The sequence below is a fragment of the Dioscorea cayenensis genome, chromosome 7, assembly GCF_009730915.1.
Source record: "Dioscorea cayenensis subsp. rotundata cultivar TDr96_F1 chromosome 7, TDr96_F1_v2_PseudoChromosome.rev07_lg8_w22 25.fasta, whole genome shotgun sequence".
NCBI lineage: Eukaryota > Viridiplantae > Streptophyta > Magnoliopsida > Dioscoreales > Dioscoreaceae > Dioscorea > Dioscorea cayenensis.
Genome location: NC_052477.1, coordinates 29,307,766 through 29,325,302, shown reverse-complemented (window position 1 = coordinate 29,325,302; position 17,537 = coordinate 29,307,766). Strand labels below are relative to the sequence as shown.

Sequence of the window (17,537 nt, the reverse complement as noted above, 5' to 3'; positions counted from 1 at the left end):
CTTCGGAACAGCGTGCAGGAAAAGCTGTTAGTGGACAACCATCTTCCTCAACCCATCAGAAGATGGGCAGACCTAAGACTCAAGGATGAGTCTATGCACTGACTCAAGAGGATGCTCATGCCTCTAATGCTGTGGTGCCAGGTACCTTATCAGTATTTTCTGCTTATGCATGTGTTTTGTTCGATTCTGGAGCTACTCATTCCTTTATTTCTTCTACATTTGCTCGGAAGCATGCATTGCCTACTATTGTTTTGGATTATAATTTGAGTGTTGCTACACCTGTTGGTGATGCTTTAGTAGTCAACCGAGTTTATGTAAACTGTCCTATGGTAATTGATAACCATGTATTGCTCGCTGATCTCCATGTCATGAGTATCAATGTTATTTTTGGGATAGACGGGTTATTCTCCACCCATGTAGTGGTCGATTGCCATAGGAAAAGAGTTTACTTTAGAATCCCTAGAGAAACAGAGTTCTCTTTTCTTGGGAGTGCTTCCGTATCACCAGCTCGAGTAATTTATGCCCTACAAGCTAAGAAATTACTTTTGAGTGGGTGCTCAAGAGTTCTCGCCACCGTGGTGGAAATCAAAAATGAAAGTCAGGCGCTAGAAGATATCCCAGTGGTGAGGGAATTTCCAGATGTTTTTCCTGAAGATCTTCCAGGGTTACCTCCGGACAGGGAGAAAGAGTTCTCTATCAGCCTAGTCCCAGGCACTAACTACATCTCTAAGGCCCCTTATAGGATGGCCCCTACTAAGCTAGTTGAATTGAAGAAGCAGCTTGAAGAACTTCTCGATAAAGGTTTCATCTGTCCGAGTGTTTCTCCTTGGGGAGCTCCTGTACTTTTTGTGAAAAAGAAAGATGGCAGCTTAAGATTATGCATCGACTACCAAGAGCTAAATAAAGTGACTGTAAAGAACAGATATCCATTACCAAGGATTGATGACCTATTTGATCAACTGCAAGGTTCGCAAGTTTTCTTGAAGATTGACCTCAGAACAGGATACCACCAACTGAAGATCATGCAAGAGGATGTGCCAATATCCGCATTTCGAACTCGTTATGGTCCTTACGAATTCCTAGTAATGCCTTTCAGGTTGACTAATGCCCCAGCTGCTTTCATGAATTTGATGAACAGAACTTTCAAACCTTTCCTGGACAAATTTGTTGTGGTGTTTATTGATGACATCTTGGTGTATTCTAGAAATCAGGAGAAGCATGAAGAGCACTTGAGGATCATGTTGGGGACACTCAGAGAGAGGAAACTTTTCACCAAATTCTCAAAGTGTGAGTTTTGGCTAGATCGAGTGGCTTTTCTTGGCCATGTCATAACCAAAGATGGCATCTCTGTAGATACTACCAAGATTGAAGCAATTGTAAAGTGGAAAAGGCCGACAAGTGTGACAGAAATTCATAGCTTTTTGGGACTGGTAGGTTACTATAGAAGATTTGTTGAAGGATTCTCAGTTTTGGTAGCACCATTGACGAGACTTACGAGGAAAGGAACAAACTTTCAGTGGACCGATAAGTGTGAACAGAGCTTTCAGGAGTTAAAGCATCGTTTGTTGTCAGCACCTATTCTCACACTTCCCTCTCCTGGAGATGGTTTTACTATTTGTAGTGATGCTTGTAAGACAGGGTTGGTTGTGTCTTAATGCAAAATGGCCGAGTAGTTTCCTACGCCTCTAGGCAACTGAAACCTTTTGAGGAGAAATATCCCATCCATGACTTAGAGCTTGCTACAGTAATTTTTGCTTTGAAGATTTGGAGACACTACTTGTATGGGGACGCTTGTGATGTTTTCACAGACCACAAGAGCCTCAAGTATATTTTCACCCAGAAAGAGCTAAATTTAAGACAGAGAAGATGGTTAGAGTTGATGAAAGTTTACGATCTAACTATCAGTTATCACCCTGGCAAGGTGAATGTTGTGGCCGATGCGCTTAGTAGGAAGTCTTTTAGCAATGTGGTAGCGATGATCACTTCTCAAAGGTCTATTTTGGAGGAGATAAGAAGAATGGAACTTCAAATAGTTCTGCCGAGTACCAGTGCTTCTCTAGCCAACATGGTGCTACGACCTACTCTGCTGGAAAGAATCAAGATAGCTCAAGAAAAAGATGATTACCTACAGAAGATCCGTCAACAAGCAAAAGATGGTTCCCAATTTCAATTTAGAATCCATGAGGATGGCTCAATCATATTTGGTGATCGGATTTGTGTACCAAATGTTCTAGATTTAAAGAAGGAGATTTTGGAAGAAGCCCACTTCTCTAGTTACTCAGTGCATCCTGGCAGTGTAAAAATGTACAAGGACTTGAAGTGCAACTTTTTGTGGAACAACATGAAATAAGAGATTGCTCAATTTGTGGTGAAATGTTTTACTTGTCAACAAGTAAAAGTGGAGCATCAAAGACCTGCAGGACTTCTCCAACCTCTTCCTGTTCCTGAGTGGAAATGGGAGAATATAGCTATGGATTTTGTGTCTAGTTTTCCTAAGACCAATAAAGGTTTTGACAGTGTGTGGGTAGTAGTTGATAGGTAAACTAAATCTGCTCACTTCTTAGCTGTTAAGACCGGTTTGTCTTTGGAAAAACTTGGTGAGTTGTATATTGACCAGATTGTGAAGCTTCATGGTGTTCCAGTAACCATAGTCTCTGATTAGGACTCTCAGTTCGTAGCTCATTTCTGGAGGAATCTACATAAAGCTTTGGAGACGAACCTCACTTTCAATATGGCTTTTCATCCTCAAACTTATGGGCAATCAGAGCGAACTATCCAAATTTTGGAAGACATGTTGCGAGCATGTATACTAGATTTTGGAGGTGCTTGGGATCGACATCTACCCTTGATAGAATTTTCCTATAACAACAGTTACCAGGAAAGTATCCAGATGGCTCCCTATGAGGCTTTGTACGAGAGGCAGTGCAGGTCACCTATCTGTTGGGATGATGTAGGAGAAAGAAAACTTTTGGGGCCAGAGATTGTGCAGATAACAGTTGAGAAAGTTCGCCAAATTAGAGATCGATAACAAGCAGTTCAGAGCCGATAGAAGAGTTATGCAGACAACTAAAGAAGAAGCTTGGAATTCCAAGTGGGAGAACACATGTTCTTGAAAGTTGCTCCTAGTAAAGGAATTGTTCGCTTTAGTGTGAAAGGTAAACTTAGTTCTCGTTTTATTGGCCCTTTCGAAATCTTGGAACGTATTGGTGAAGTGGCTTATCGGCTTGCCCTTCCACCTACTCTCTCTCAAGTGCATAATGTGTTCTATGTCTCCATGCTGAGAAAATATGTTTCCAATCCTGATCATGTAATTCAATTATCAGATTTTGAGTTAAACAGTGATTTGTCCTTCGAAGAGCAACCGGTAAAGATTATAGATTTTAAGAAGCAAGAACTGAGGAAGCAGGTCATTCCTTATGTCAAAGTCCAATGGAGAAATCATTCTGAGCGTGAGGCAACTTGGGAATTAGAGTCTGTTATGAGAGAGAAGTATCCTTTTCTTTTTCTCAGGGCAAGTGCTAGTTTAGAGGACTAAACTCTTTTAAGGAGGGGAGGATTATGGACCCCGCCCATAATTAGAACCTGCTTAAGCTACTAAACATGCTTACTTTCCCCTTAATCTATTATTTTGGCTTCTTGCTATGAAAAGCTTGCGAAGTGAGGAAATTATGGAAGGATTCCCGGATTCAGTCCCATCCTTGTCGGCTGTCAATAATGCCTCACCTCTTTGCCTTATCTCTATCCCTCCCTTTGCTTCCTTCCACCCTTTTACCTCATTTTCCTCTCCATTGAAGCCTCAAGATTGAAGAGCTTTACCGGAGCACCGTAGCGGCGATGATCAAACCAGGGAGGAGCTCTTCAACTTGTCAACAACCTAGAGGTATTTGCTAAAGGTTGTCTACCTTGTCCGGAAGCTAACTTCCTTTTTTTTCATGTATGGTTTTTGTTAGCTTGTACTTAGGTTTGCATGAGATTGCACTACCTTGTTTCTTTGATTATTGTGCTTATCCTTGCATGAACACCCTCCCTTTATGCATGCTAGAACACTCTTGTTTCTTTTGAATACCATTAGTTTTTGGCCTCCAAACTATCTTTAAGTTTTACTCATGGAACTACCCATATATTTATACATTATGTTTTAAAGATCCAAGCTTGCATGGAGTAGACGCCCTTGTAAAGGGTTTCTCATACTTGTACCTACTTATATAGTTGTAGAGAGTTTGTGAGCATAAAGCTTTGTTCTTGCCTTTTTGTTTCAGTTTACAGATTTTTAAATTAGCTTGAAGCTTTATTTAGCATAACTAGTTTATTGTGGACTTATATTATTACACACCTTGTTTGCCATGTTGGTCTTGTTACCTTTCCTAAGCTTTACTTAAGTGCATGGGTTTCATGGAAAACAAAATGTTGGAAACCTCTAAGTTGTAGTCCAATGTTTAGATATCAAAGTGCTTCTCAAATAATGTCCATGATACTTCATATTTTACCATTCTTATAGTTGAAGATTCTAGTGTGTCTTGCTTAGATTCTATAACCAGTAAGCATAGTATAAATATACCTGCATATTGACCTTTGCTGCCTTCTAATTGTAGTATATATATATATATATATATTCATATAGGTTAGTTCTGCAGCCACATACATGTGGTTTTTATACACTGCACGCATGCATGCTTTAACCTGCCATTATGCTGAGAGATGTAATTTCCTCTTCATTTCTCTCACATCCTGTTCTTAAATATTGCTATTCATTCTATTTTTTCCATGTCCATGTCTCACACCTTTGTTATTACCACTAATTGTGGAATTGTGCTAGACTTGCTTGTAGACCCCTTCATACCATTGTTCCTTTAATTAGGAACTTAGACATAGTTCGATGTCTTTATTATAGTACCACCGTGAGGCATTTATTTGGATCTCAATTGGGATTAGACTATTGTCAAGTAAGTAATCCCTTGAACCCTTGTATTTAAAATTTTGTTAATTTTAAATTTATTATTTATTTATTTATTTTTTATTTATTTATTTTTATTTCATTTCTTTGAAATTTTCTGAAAATTATTTGTGATTATTCATTGAAATTTATGTTGGGGAATGCCATCACATTTTATTGCTTATATCTTAGATAAATAACCCCTAGACTTAGTTGGAACATAGTATTTTTATCTTACCAATCTTTATGCTTATTTACTTTTCCCTTGTCAACCAAATTTTTTATAATAATATTTTTTACCATCCAATCATACAACATGACGATATGGAATTAAAATCTTAGTCATTCAAATAGAATTAGAGGGTTGGTAGATTTTGGGTAATTATTTATTCATTATTATTTTATCATTTTCTTTATGAGATGTTTTTAGTGGAAATTTACCTTTCAAGTGCCTCTTAATGTGGGAGTCTGGCAAGATTTGGAAGTTGGGAATCTTTTGTGTATTTAGTATTTATTTTAATTATTTAATTGTTTTGGATATTACGTGACATTGTTTTTGGTAAAATAATTTTAAATTCTTGTTACTATTTCTTCATAATAGTAGCCAGGTTAAGAGTTGGAAAAGTTGGTATTTTCTTTTGCATTTAATTAATTGTTTTCTCATTTATTGTTTATTTATTTATTTACTTTATAATATTACCTGAATTTTTTGGAAGATACATGTGAAATTTCTATATTCTTGACTTTGGAATCCGTCTGAATATTTTAGTCTCCAAATGAACAATATGCAACCCTGTCAGTGGGAGGTTAAACCCTGGTCTTGTCGACAAGTAATTTTGGGAAAATGAGACTGCAGTTTCGCATCGTGTCCGTTTGGTGAAATAATCAACGGCTACCTGGTATTCAGTCTCGGGTCACCGAGGGTAAATAAATAATTTTTGTTATTTTGTCTCGAGTCTGTCACCGAGGATAAACAAATGACCTTTTGCACATACAGTGAATTTGGAGATATACTCTGGATTTTGTTATCTATGTTTTATCCTTTGGTTTTGATAATACTATTTGGTGCTATTGATTTTTGTACAAATTTGATATTTGAACTTTTTGTTTTCAGTTTGTTTTGAATTACTTACTAGGCTAGTGAACTCATGAATTTATTTTAAATCCTTTTCAGATCAGGAGCAGTAGACCCAGGGATCTTAGGAGGCTTCCAGTAGATGTCTTCTTTAGAGTTATGTCTTATGGCTTATGTCTTTGTATCAGTTATATTGTTGTTTAAGAACCTCCTTGTAGGTCATGCTGCATTTCATTTGCCTTGTTTTCGAGTTTGCTTGTAAACCTTAAGTTGTACTCTTATTTGGTATTTTGTCAGTTTATTTTCTATTCCTAGTCTGTGTTTAGGTTTTTAGGCCTTGCAGGTTCACTGGGCCCCGTCCTGTAAGTCTGCGGCCATTTGTCAGTGCAACAAAGTTCAGTGCGTGACAGTTGCCCACAGGTAAAAAGTATTTAATATGTGCAAATTAACTTAATTTGCATGAAATGAATGACCACTCTAGTGTTCACAAATTAAAATGTCGTACGTATTAAATGTGAATCAAATCATTTGACTCAATCTAAAGATTCAAGAGTTACTTTAGTGAATGAATCCTTTATATATTGGGATAGAAGCAATTGATAGTGTTTGGCCCACATGGAGGCAAGCTTGCTTTCAAAGGCAGACAAAAGTGATTTATTTAATTTTCTTTTTCTCCCCTGTTTTATGACCACATGCAAAATATTGGTGGCAAAAAAATAATCATTTTCGCAATAGATTACAAAATCTACATGTTTATGCACTTCATTAGGAGATCTTAAGTTAATTTGTAATCAAACAATTTTATTGATCTTCTAAGAATAATATTTCAATAAGGGGAAACAAGTTAAATGAAGTGGATATATATATAAATAATTTCTCAAGTTTATATCTCTTGGTGATCAATCCTTTTTTTGCTATTTCTTTTTCCTTTTACAAAATCTAGAAGTTCATGATGCAATTCATTAGGATCTAAAATCAATTTACATTAAATAATTTTATTAATTGCTTGAAAGTAGTCAATCAATATATATCATTTTCCAAGTTGGTATCTCTCCTTATCCCAAAAGTAGGTATCTCTCGTGATCAAATCTTCTTCTTCTCATATATATATATATATATATATATATATATATATTACAAAATTTGTAAGTTTATACACCTGATGAAGAGATCTAAAGTTAATTAGTATCTCTTGTACGATCAATCTGATTTTTTTTTTTATTTTACAAAAATCTGTAAGTTAATGCATCTCATTGGGAGTTCAAAATTCAATTTACAATAAATAATTTTATTGATTCCTTAAAAAATGATATTTCAATATAAATGATACAAGTTAGGCTAAGAAGCCAATTATAAAATCATTTTCAAGTCTCTCTCATGTGATCAATCTTGGGGGTTAGTGTGAATTTCAGGCTCATATTAATTTCTTTATATATATTTTTTGTCAAAATTCTTTTCATATTGACTTCATTGCATTCTAATTAACACTATTAAAATGTCCTCGTGTATTGCGTTATCATTGTCTTATCATTTTTCTATAACACTAATTCAAACTTTTTCTGTGGCTTTTAAAGATTCAAATGCTTCCATTGATCTCAACTACTAGCTCCAGTTCTGAATCTTATCATCCTCTTCCACCCTAAACAAGTTGTTGTGAATGGCTAGCAAGGAACAAGATGATCAGTCTCAATCAGATGTTGCTCATGATCATGAATCACAAACAACTCCAAAACAAGGAGGTTGGATCACATTTCCCTTCATCATAGGTACATCTATATATATATAGTTAATTTTCTCGATATATATTCAATTAATTTGGAAGCTTAAATGAAACTATATATATTCTTCTGATATTAATTATATTTGTATTATAATTTGATTGCAAGGGAATGTATTTGGGATGTCATTGATATTCAGTGGAACCATGGGGAACTTCATAGTATATCTGATAAAACACTACAACTTCAAGAGCATAGACGCAGCTCAGCTCTTCAACATCATCAATGGCTCCTCCAGCTTCTCACCCTTGCTCGGCGCCATCATCTCCGACTCCTTCTTCGGCTGCCTCCCCGTCATCACCTTCTCTACAGTAGCCTCTCTCTTTGTACGTTTTTATTTATTTGTTTTATTTATATTTTTTATAAAGGTGGACTTTGTACGTTTTATGGTCAAAATAAGTTTGATATTTCAATATATATCGTAATAATTACCACTAGATTTTAGGTCAATTGGCGCTCGAGTCCTCCCACAAGCTATAGCTAAGGCCATACACACCGCTTCCTCCCTAACGGCTAGGCGGAAAAATAAAATATCACAGACTATATATCTAGCTAATGTTTAGGCATAAAGTCTCATTCCTAAAAAACTTTTTTTGTTTTTTATGATCCGGTCAAACATAGTAAAGATCATAAATTCAAATCCCTAATCTTGGTTTTTTTTTTTGAATAAAATGAATAAATCATCAATTTATTAAAAAAAAAATAAACAGTACAAACACAACTACTCAATCTCTTTTCCGATAGATTTACAAATATATATCTATATATACGTTTATTGTATATACATATATTACAAAATCATTATACAATAAGGTTGTTGGTACATTTGTATCCAATTAAAAAGTAGATGACCAAATCCTATATGTGGTGGTCAATATTTTAAAAAAATATGTATAAAAAATACACATTATGAAAGGGCATATAGTTCCTACTAGGTTTTAGTAAAATTTAAAAATTTTTGAGTTTCAAAAACATTTTTCTTTTAATATTTATATATAAAGGATAAAAATAAATTTGGATGATTGTGTTTTATTGAATTACCATACTGAAAATGATTGAACTACAATTTATAATATAATAATCTTATTCATATCTCAAAACTATTGAATTGAAATTCAATTGTGCACACCGTCGTAGATTTTGAATCTTTAGACTTTATTAGACTACACAGCCTCATACATATATATATATATATATATCATCCCCAAATGCTTTAATTATTTTTCTTTATTTGTTTGTTTGTGTAAACATATAGAGTATGATCTTACTCACACTCACAGCCGGAATCAAAGCATTTAGACCAACAAACTCGCACACTGCGGCGAGCAGTGGCCAACTAGCACTTTTATACACAGCCTTAGCCTTACTCGTTGTGGGGACTGGTGGCTCACGGTTCAACACAATGACCATGGGAGCTGACCAGTTGAGCAATGTGGATGATCAAAACATCTTCTTCAATTGGTACTTTATAGTTTTCTACATGGCAGGAGTCATTGGAAACACTGTTATTACCTACATTGAAGATAGCATTAGCTGGGAGCTTGGATATGGGATTTGTTCAGCAGTGAATGCTCTGGTTGTTCTGTTTATGCTTCTTGGAGTGAAGTATTATCGTCGGCCAGGGATGAAAGAGAACCCATTTACGGCAATTGTACGTGTCATTGTGGCTGGGATTAGGAAGAGAAAGCTTACATTGCCGGCGGAGACAGAGACAGTGACTTACTACCACCGGCCATCGGAGAAAGCTGATCAACCACCTTCTCAAACTTTCAGGCGAGATTATTGTTATCTTGGTTTCTTCTTAAAATACCATTGAGATTTCTTGATTTGTGGACAGATTGTTGGACTGTGTTTGCAGGATTATGATTGCATTCTTGTTGAAGATCAGCTAAAGACCTGAAGAGAAGTTTGGAGAGAGTTCGAGAGCAACTTGGAAGCTGGGTACGTGTATGGTGATAGATTGTTTTGGTTGTCATGTAATGAAAAGTTAGTGTCATGTGTCTTGTTACATTTAATATATTTTGTACTAGTTATGGAAGTGGGTCAGTGCATGATATGAGATATATATGTTTACTTTGAAATGAAAATCAAGGTAGAGAAAGCATTGTCTGGAAAAAGGCAGCTCTCTGTTCTTAGCGTGTGAGTGTTAAGACCTTGTGTTTTTCTTCTCCACTAATTTTAGAGAATCACATCCTTTGATCTGAGTTTATTTTTGTCATCAAACTGGTATCAGAGCCTAGGTTGAAGGAATATATCACTCTCCAGAAAAGCAGCAAGGTGGCAAGCTGTGATTGAGATCAATGGCTACATCATCTTCTTCAGAAGTTTCTCTTCCAACTCTTCCTATCTTTAAGGGAGAGGGTTATGAGAGGTGGAGTGTTAAGATGAAGACACTTTTTCGGTCTTTAAAATTATGGAAGGTAGTTGAAGATGGAGTCTTGACTACTGGTACAGAAACTCAGCAAGAAGAAAGCCAACAAGCAGATGCACGAGCCATGTATATCATTCAGCAATCTGTGGATGACGCTATATTCGATAGAATTCAAGACCTTGCAACTGCTAAAGAAGCCTGGGAGTTGATTCAGAAGCTTTATCATGGCCCTTCAAGAGTGGTGTCTATTAGAAAGCAAACTTTAAGACAAAGGTTTGAAGTGTTGCAAATGAAGGAATCTGAGGATATTCAAGAGTACATTAAAAGGGTAATCACAATTGTTAATCAAAGTAAAAGCTTGGGCTATCAAATCTCTAATGAGGATGTAGTATCTAAAATCCTTAGGAGTTTGACTCCGAGGTATGACATGTGCGTCACAGCCATTGAGGAAGCCAGGGACATAGCTGAGATGAGCTTGGAAGAATTGACAGGTTCTCTTCAGGCCCATGAAGCCAGACTAAGCAGGTTTATGGACAAACCAGAAGAAAAAGCTTTCAATGTCAAGGGTGAAGCTTCATCATCAAGAGAACATGATAGAGGAGCAGCCAGAGGAAGAGGGAGAGACTACTCAAGAGGAAGAGGAAGAGGAAGAGGAAGGTTTAGAGGAAGAGGCAGAGGCTTTGTTCCGCGGCATCCAAGTGGAGAAGACCATGGAGTGCAAAAATCATTCAAGAATAATGTCCAATGCTATCATTGCAAAATGGTATGGACATACTAAGGCAAATTGTTGGTTTAAAGACAAGATTTTTGATAAAGGGACTGGTACGAGTCTATGTGCTGAAAATTCTTCAGAACAAGAATTTGGAAACTTGTTCATGGCTCACACAGAGAGTGAAGAATTGGAATCCTCTATCTGATTAATTGACAGTGGATGTTCCAATCATATGTCTGGCAATAAGGAACTATTTTATAGTTTGGATGAATCACAAAGACAGACGGTGAGGTTGGGTGATGATAATGAGATTGAAGTAGCTGGCAAGGGATCAGTTGCCATACAGTTGCAAGATGGACAAACAAAGCTGTTGCAAAATGTCCAATTTGTGCCCAACCTAGCTCATAATTTATTGAGTGTGGGCCAACTCATGTCCTCAGGGTATGCTGTTATATTTGAAGGAAATTCATGTAGCATTAAAGATGTGAAGACTGGCATCCAGCTCATGAAAATTTCACGTACAAGAAATAACATGTTTCCTTTGGAATTCTCATGTTCTGCTGTTGCAAATATGGTGATTAAAGCATCTGAAGAAGCTATGCTGTGGCATGAGAGGTTCGGGCACCTGAGCATTCAAGGGTTGCAGATTCTAACGAGGAAAAATATGGTGCTTGGAATGCCAAAACTGCAAAAATTAAAATATTGTGATGCATGTTTTCATAGCAAGCTAACTCGTCAACCATACCCATCTGGAGTTGCTTGGAGAGCCAAAGAAAAGTTGCAATTGGTCCATGCTGATCTGTGTGGACCAATGCAGGTGGAGTCAATGGGAGGAAGCAGGTATTTCTTTCTTCTCATTGATGATTTTTCACGAATGAGCTGGACTTACTTTATTAAAAGTAAGGATGAAACCTTTAATTGTTTCCAAAAATTTCTTGTGATGGTTGAGCGGGAAACTGGTTTGAAATTGAAAACTCTGAGGACTGATCGTGGTGGAGAATTCATCTCAAATGAATTTCGAAATTATTGTGAAAAATTGGGAATCAAGCACGAGTTTACTGCTCCATATTCCCCTCAGCAGAATGGAATAGCTGAAAGGAAGAACAGAACACTGGTGGAGAGAGCCCGGAGTATGATGAAGTCCAAACATCTTCCAATCTTTTTCTGGGCAGAAGCTATTGCCACAGTAGCATACCTATCCAATTTGTCACCAACCCGAGCAGTGCGAGGACGAACTCCATATGAAGCTTGGCGTGGCTCTAAACCATCAAAGTTCGATGATAGAGCCCAAAAAACCATATTCATTGGTTATAGTTCAGAATCAAAAGCATACAGACTCTTCGATCCAGAGACAAAGAAGGTGGTGATTAGCAGGAATGTGGTTTTCTGTGAAGAAGCATCATGGGAATGGAAAGAGAAATGTGACTCTAATCAGAAATTTATGGTGCCTTGGCTGTTAAATAATTCACACTCCGCATCACAGGTGGGAGAAGGCCATAACACAAATGAAGGTTCATCAGATAATTCTCATGGTAACCAAACAGAAGATACAAATGGAGGTTCAAGAATTGTACCAACTGATGGTTCTCCTCCTCTAAGAGTCAGAACTTTGAGGGATATCTATGAAAGCTGTTCTTTTGCTCTTAATGCTTGTGATCCTTTGTTGTTTGAAGAAACACAGAAGTACAAAGAATGGAGAGAAGCAATGAAGGAAGAGTGGGATGCATTGCAAAAGAATGATACTTGGCAGCTAGTAGTTGCTCCTCCTGAAAACAAGAAAGTTGTAGGTCTTAAATGGATATTTAAGACAAAATACAAGGCTGATGGAGAGATCATGAAGCACAAAGCAAGATTAGTAGCCAAGGGTTATGCTCAAGAGCAAGGTGTAGACTATGATGAAGTGTTTTCTCCTGTAGCTCGCATGGACACTGTGAGGCTGTTATTGGCATTAGCTGCTCACAAAGGCTGGACTGTGTATCATCTAGACATTAAATCTGCTTTTTTGAATGGTGATATTCAAGAGGAAGTATATGTGGAACAACCAAAAGGATTTGTGGTGAATGGAAAAGAAGAATGGGTATACAAACTCAAGAAAGCTCTTTATGGGCTAAAACAAGCTCCAAGAGCTTGGTATTGCAAAATTAACTCTTATCTCTTGCAGCAAGGTTTTCTAAGGAGTTCTAATGAGCATACATTATATTATAAATCAGATGGAAAAGGAGATGTGTTGATCATATGCATTTATGTTGATGACATGGTGTGTATGAGTTTCATCTCAACCAATGGTGGAGTCTTTCAAGGCTGAAATGAAGAAGATGTTTGAAATGAATGATCTTGGTATAATGAGTTATTTCTTGGGTTTGGAAGTGAAGCAAGATAAGCTAGGCATTCACATTTCACAGAGAAAATACATTGAAGACCTGCTAAAGAGCTACAACATGATGAATTGCAAGACAATGCCCACTCCAATCAGTGCTAGCATAAAGCTTCAAGGTGATGATAATTCAGGGGAGGTTGATGCAAAGTCCTATAGGAGTTTGATTGGAAAATTAATGTATATCACTCACTCAAGGCCTGATATTACGTATTCAGTTCATTTGCTCTCCAGGTTTATGAACAAGCCTACAAAACTTCATTTCAGTGCAGGAAAAAGGATATTAAGATATTTGGCAGGAACTCTCAATTATGGCATTTGGTATAAAAGAACTGATTCATTAAATCTTGAAGGGTTCTCTGATAGCGATTGGGGAGGCTGCTTAGAAGACAGGAAAAGCACCACCGGAGTTGTATTTAGTTTGGGTTCAGGAGCTATTTCATGGCTGTCAAAGAAGCAGGAGGTCATTGCTTTATCTTCAACAGAAGCTGAATATATAGCTCTCTGTGCAGCAATTTGTCAGGGAATTTGGTTGAGCAGGGTACTAGGTGATTGTGGAGTGAAGCTTGCGAATCCATTTGTTATGTGGTGTGACAACAAAGCATGCATTCAGATTGCAAACAATCCAGTTCAGCATGGAAGAACAAAACACATAGATGTTAAGTTCCACTTTATCAGAGACATGGTAGCAAAAGGAATCGTTGATCTGAAGTTTTGTTCCTCAGATGGTCAGGCTGCAGATGGTTTTACTAAACCATTGTCAGTTCAAAAACATATGCAGATGTGTAACATGCTTGGAGTGAATAATCCTCAAACAAGGGGAGGAATTGTTGGACTGTGTTTGCAGGATTATGATTGCATTCCTGTTGAAGATCAGCTAAAGACCTGAAGAGAAGTTTGGAGAGAGTTCGAGAGCAACTTGGAAGCTGGGTACGTGTATGGTGATAGATTGTTTTGGTTGTCATGTAATGAAAAGTTAGTGTCATGTGTCTAGTTACATTTAATATATTTTGTACTAGTTATGGAAGTGGGTCAGTGCATGATATGAGATATATATGTTTACTTTGAAATGAAAATCAAGGTAGAGAAAGCATTGTCTGGAAAAAGGCAGCTCTCTGTTCTTAGCGTGTGAGTGTTAAGACCTTGTGTTTTTCTTCTCCACTAATTTTAGAGAATCACATCCTTTGATCTGAGTTTATTTTTGTCATCACAGATGACATTTTTAAGTATAATTTAAAAAATTAAGTAAAATAAAGAGGTATGGCAAAGGTTGATAAATTAACATGAGCTTTTAATTCTAGATGTATATAGGTTTTGCACCATTGTTCAACATGTTACCATTGAAAATTAGTCAAGTTTCTTATAGTGGAACTAGTTTTTATTAATAAAAGAATAGTAAGTGCCATGACTCATGCATGATGGTTGTGGGGAGGTCGTGCATGATAATCTCCAATTATAGCAACTCATCTCTGTTTGTGGGAATGGACCATCATTGTCCACTGAGATATCAAGTATTTTCCATCATGAGCTCCCACCGCAGCCTTCTAATGGAAGTAATATATACATAAACAAATATGCATATACATATATATATGTATGCACAACAAAAAAATTATATAGAAATATATAAATCCATTTATACACTAGCAGGTGAGAACTATTTATGGTTGGTTATATAAATTTTTCTTCCATGTTACTCTTATCATTATCCAAACATCCACATAAATCAAGTACAGATTTATTATGCATTAAAAAAAATCTGATAAACTAAAAGTATCAATTTTTTTATAGACGTCATTATTAACAATCCAACTGTCACCATTGATAAACAATCGAACAGTACAACAGATAGTATTACTGTTTATCATAATCCAACTATTGATAATTTGACGTCATGTTTTGCCTCTCTAGAGGTATATATCCAAATATAATATATGTAAAGTTCCTCGTTTATTAAATTTTAGTGAACTGAATTTCAAAGTATAATCTACGCATGCATGCAGGTACATGAACAGAGCTGCGGTGATACAAGAAGGGGACGTAGCCATAGACGGCAGCATAGCCCGGCCATGGAGCTTGTGCACTGTTGAAGAAGTAGAGGATCTAAAAACACTAATCTGCATTGTTCCTCTCTGGACCTCCACCATCTTCATCAGTGTCTGCATCGCCACCCAAGTCAGCCTCTCCATCCTCCAAGCTTTAAACATGGATCGTTCCCTTGGCGCCCATTTCTCTGTCCCCGTCGGCTCCTTTTCCGTCACCGCCTCCATCGCCACTTGCCTCACTCTCTTCATCCTCGACCGTGCCATCTATCCTCTCTGTCACCGTCTCACTTCCTATACTCCCACGTCTCTCCAATGCGTCGGCATTGGCCAAGTTTTCAACATCGCCGCCATGGCTGCCTCCGCTCTCGTTGAGCAACGGCGTTCAATCATTGTTCATGAACACCAAGCTGAAAGCCAACCTAACTGGATTGCGCCAATGTCGGCGTTTTGGCTTGTGTTGCCTTATGTGTTCACCGGTGTCGGAGAAGCCTTTCACTATCCGGGACAGATAGCATTTTACTACCAGGAGTTTCCTGAATCTTTGAAAAGCACAGCAACCGGGATAATTGCCGTCATTTTGTCTATAGGGTATTATGCCAGCACAGGGCTGGTGGCGGTGGTCCGGCAAACCACCAGTTGGCTGCCGGATAACTTGAACTCATCTAGATTAGAGAATGTCTATTGGTTGTTGACAGTGATGACTAGTATCAACTTCGCTTACTATATTTTGTGTGCTAAGCTTCATAAGTACAAGAGAGACAAGAACGTAGTTGTTGCTGCAAACTCCGAATAGTAATGCCTGTAGACTTCTCTGGGTGTTGTTGTTGATGTTGTAGTTCATATTATGAAAATTTTATTCTCAAAGACCAGGTGAATAATGATTTCTTTTTATTTATATTTATTACCCTATGTTAGGATATTAAAACAATATTATAAATATGTAAGTTAATTACATAAATACTGTAAGGTGGAGAGAAAACCATTAGTGAAATTTTTTTGGTTTAATTGCCGTACAGGTCCCTATAATTATGTACTTTCGGCCCTTTTAGTCCCTGCAATATTTTTTGGTACAACTAAATCCTTCTATTTGATCGATTTGGGCCTTTTCAGTCCGAGATGCAGATGACGTTAACTTCGTAGTTTCTTTGTATTGACGTGGCTTTTTTTATTACAAAATAAGGTTTAAAGATGCTGACTAGGTGAGAAGGTGGCAACCGGATCCGGATCCTAAATCGGATCCGAATTGCAAAATGGGGAATTTGTTATCAAACCGGCCGAAGAACCCACACCTCCATCTCCCACCCTCGGCGCCAGTGGAGAACACTTGCCGTCCATATGAAACCCTTCTTCCCCTCAACTCAGGTGAAGCCCACCCACCTCCAACCGACCGACAGCCTCCACTCCAAGCCCTCGTTAGTGCAACCAGGGTTTTGCAAACCCTCAATCACTCCAAGGTGTCGTCAGTGCAGCCAAGGTTTTTTAAATCTTGTGGTTGATCAATCACATTGTAGTACAAACAAGATGATTTTCCATCAAATTTTGAGACGTGCCATGTAAATGTCAATGATTTTGTTAAACATGTTGTCATCTTGAATGCAAGGTTGTTCAATGAATTCAGTAACAGGCATCCGCTGTAACATAGCATGGAAAATGAACATTTAATTTTGATAACAAACTGGTGATCTTGAAAGTGTCTTTCCAACTCTCAATGACAATTACATTTAGCTAACAAATAAAGAAGATTGAAGAGAGAAAAGGTCTTGAAGACTTAAATATTACTGTCGTATTACCTTAGCAATTTGTATTTCTAGTCCATGCACTTCAATTTGGTTTAACAAAGGTCTCAATAAACAGATAAAGAGCAAATCAGACTTTTCAAAAGCAATCTGGTGTGCATGTTGATGAAAAGCCATTTTTGAAATTTTACATCTGTCATAACATTAATTAAAGTAAAGAGTTGCTGCAAACATTGACTACACTGCAAACAATATTTCATTGGCATAGTTGAAATTTCACATCTGTCATACATATTAAACCACATAGATTTGTGCATAAACAACACCACACCAAATGCCATTGCTGTTGTTAGTAGACAAGAAAATTGCAGTACTACATATCATCAGTTTTGACAGGCAATTTACAAAACATCCACTATCCAGGGTTGAGTCAAAAATACAAAAGAAAAAGGAGGTAGGCTGAGAAGTGTTTCCTTGCTTCAGTTGTTATGCTCTGTTGTTATACTCTATTGT

At 37.1% G+C, this 17,537-nt stretch overlaps 3 protein-coding genes across 3 annotated transcripts; all 3 read left to right on the top strand.

Annotated features, from left to right (window-relative positions):
- The first annotated feature begins 7,556 nt into the window (after window positions 1-7,556).
- LOC120264794 (protein NRT1/ PTR FAMILY 2.3-like) lies at window positions 7,557-10,665 on the top strand. Its single transcript, XM_039272637.1, has 3 exons — window positions 7,557-7,774; window positions 7,895-8,112; window positions 9,042-10,665. Exons 1-3 carry the CDS (start codon window positions 7,666-7,668, stop codon window positions 9,600-9,602), a joined length of 888 nt encoding a protein of 295 aa, XP_039128571.1. The 5' UTR covers window positions 7,557-7,665; the 3' UTR covers window positions 9,603-10,665.
- Window positions 10,087-10,935, top strand: LOC120265313. Its single transcript, XM_039273183.1, has one exon. It carries the CDS (start codon window positions 10,087-10,089, stop codon window positions 10,933-10,935), a length of 849 nt encoding a protein of 282 aa, XP_039129117.1.
- A 4,315-nt stretch (window positions 10,936-15,250) lies between these two features.
- Window positions 15,251-16,081, top strand: LOC120265311 (protein NRT1/ PTR FAMILY 2.7-like). The gene has a single exon (XM_039273182.1). It carries the CDS (start codon window positions 15,251-15,253, stop codon window positions 16,079-16,081), a length of 831 nt encoding a protein of 276 aa, XP_039129116.1.
- Window positions 16,082-17,537: the final 1,456 nt, after the last annotated feature.

What these genes read in the sequence shown, in the direction of transcription:
- LOC120265311 (XM_039273182.1), top strand. Translation starts at nt 15,251, where the DNA reads ATGAACAGAGCTGCGGTGATACAAGAAGGGGACGTAGCCATAGACGGC.
- LOC120264794 (XM_039272637.1), top strand. Translation starts at nt 7,666, where the DNA reads ATGGCTAGCAAGGAACAAGATGATCAGTCTCAATCAGATGTTGCTCAT. An exon ending in CACATTTCCCTTCATCATAG is followed by an intron (nt 7,775 to 7,894) that starts GTACATCTATAT and finishes TTTGATTGCAAG; the next exon opens with GGAATGTATTTGGGATGTCA. An exon ending in CTACAGTAGCCTCTCTCTTT is followed by an intron (nt 8,113 to 9,041) that starts GTACGTTTTTAT and finishes GTAAACATATAG; the next exon opens with AGTATGATCTTACTCACACT.
- LOC120265313 (XM_039273183.1), top strand. Translation starts at nt 10,087, where the DNA reads ATGGCTACATCATCTTCTTCAGAAGTTTCTCTTCCAACTCTTCCTATC.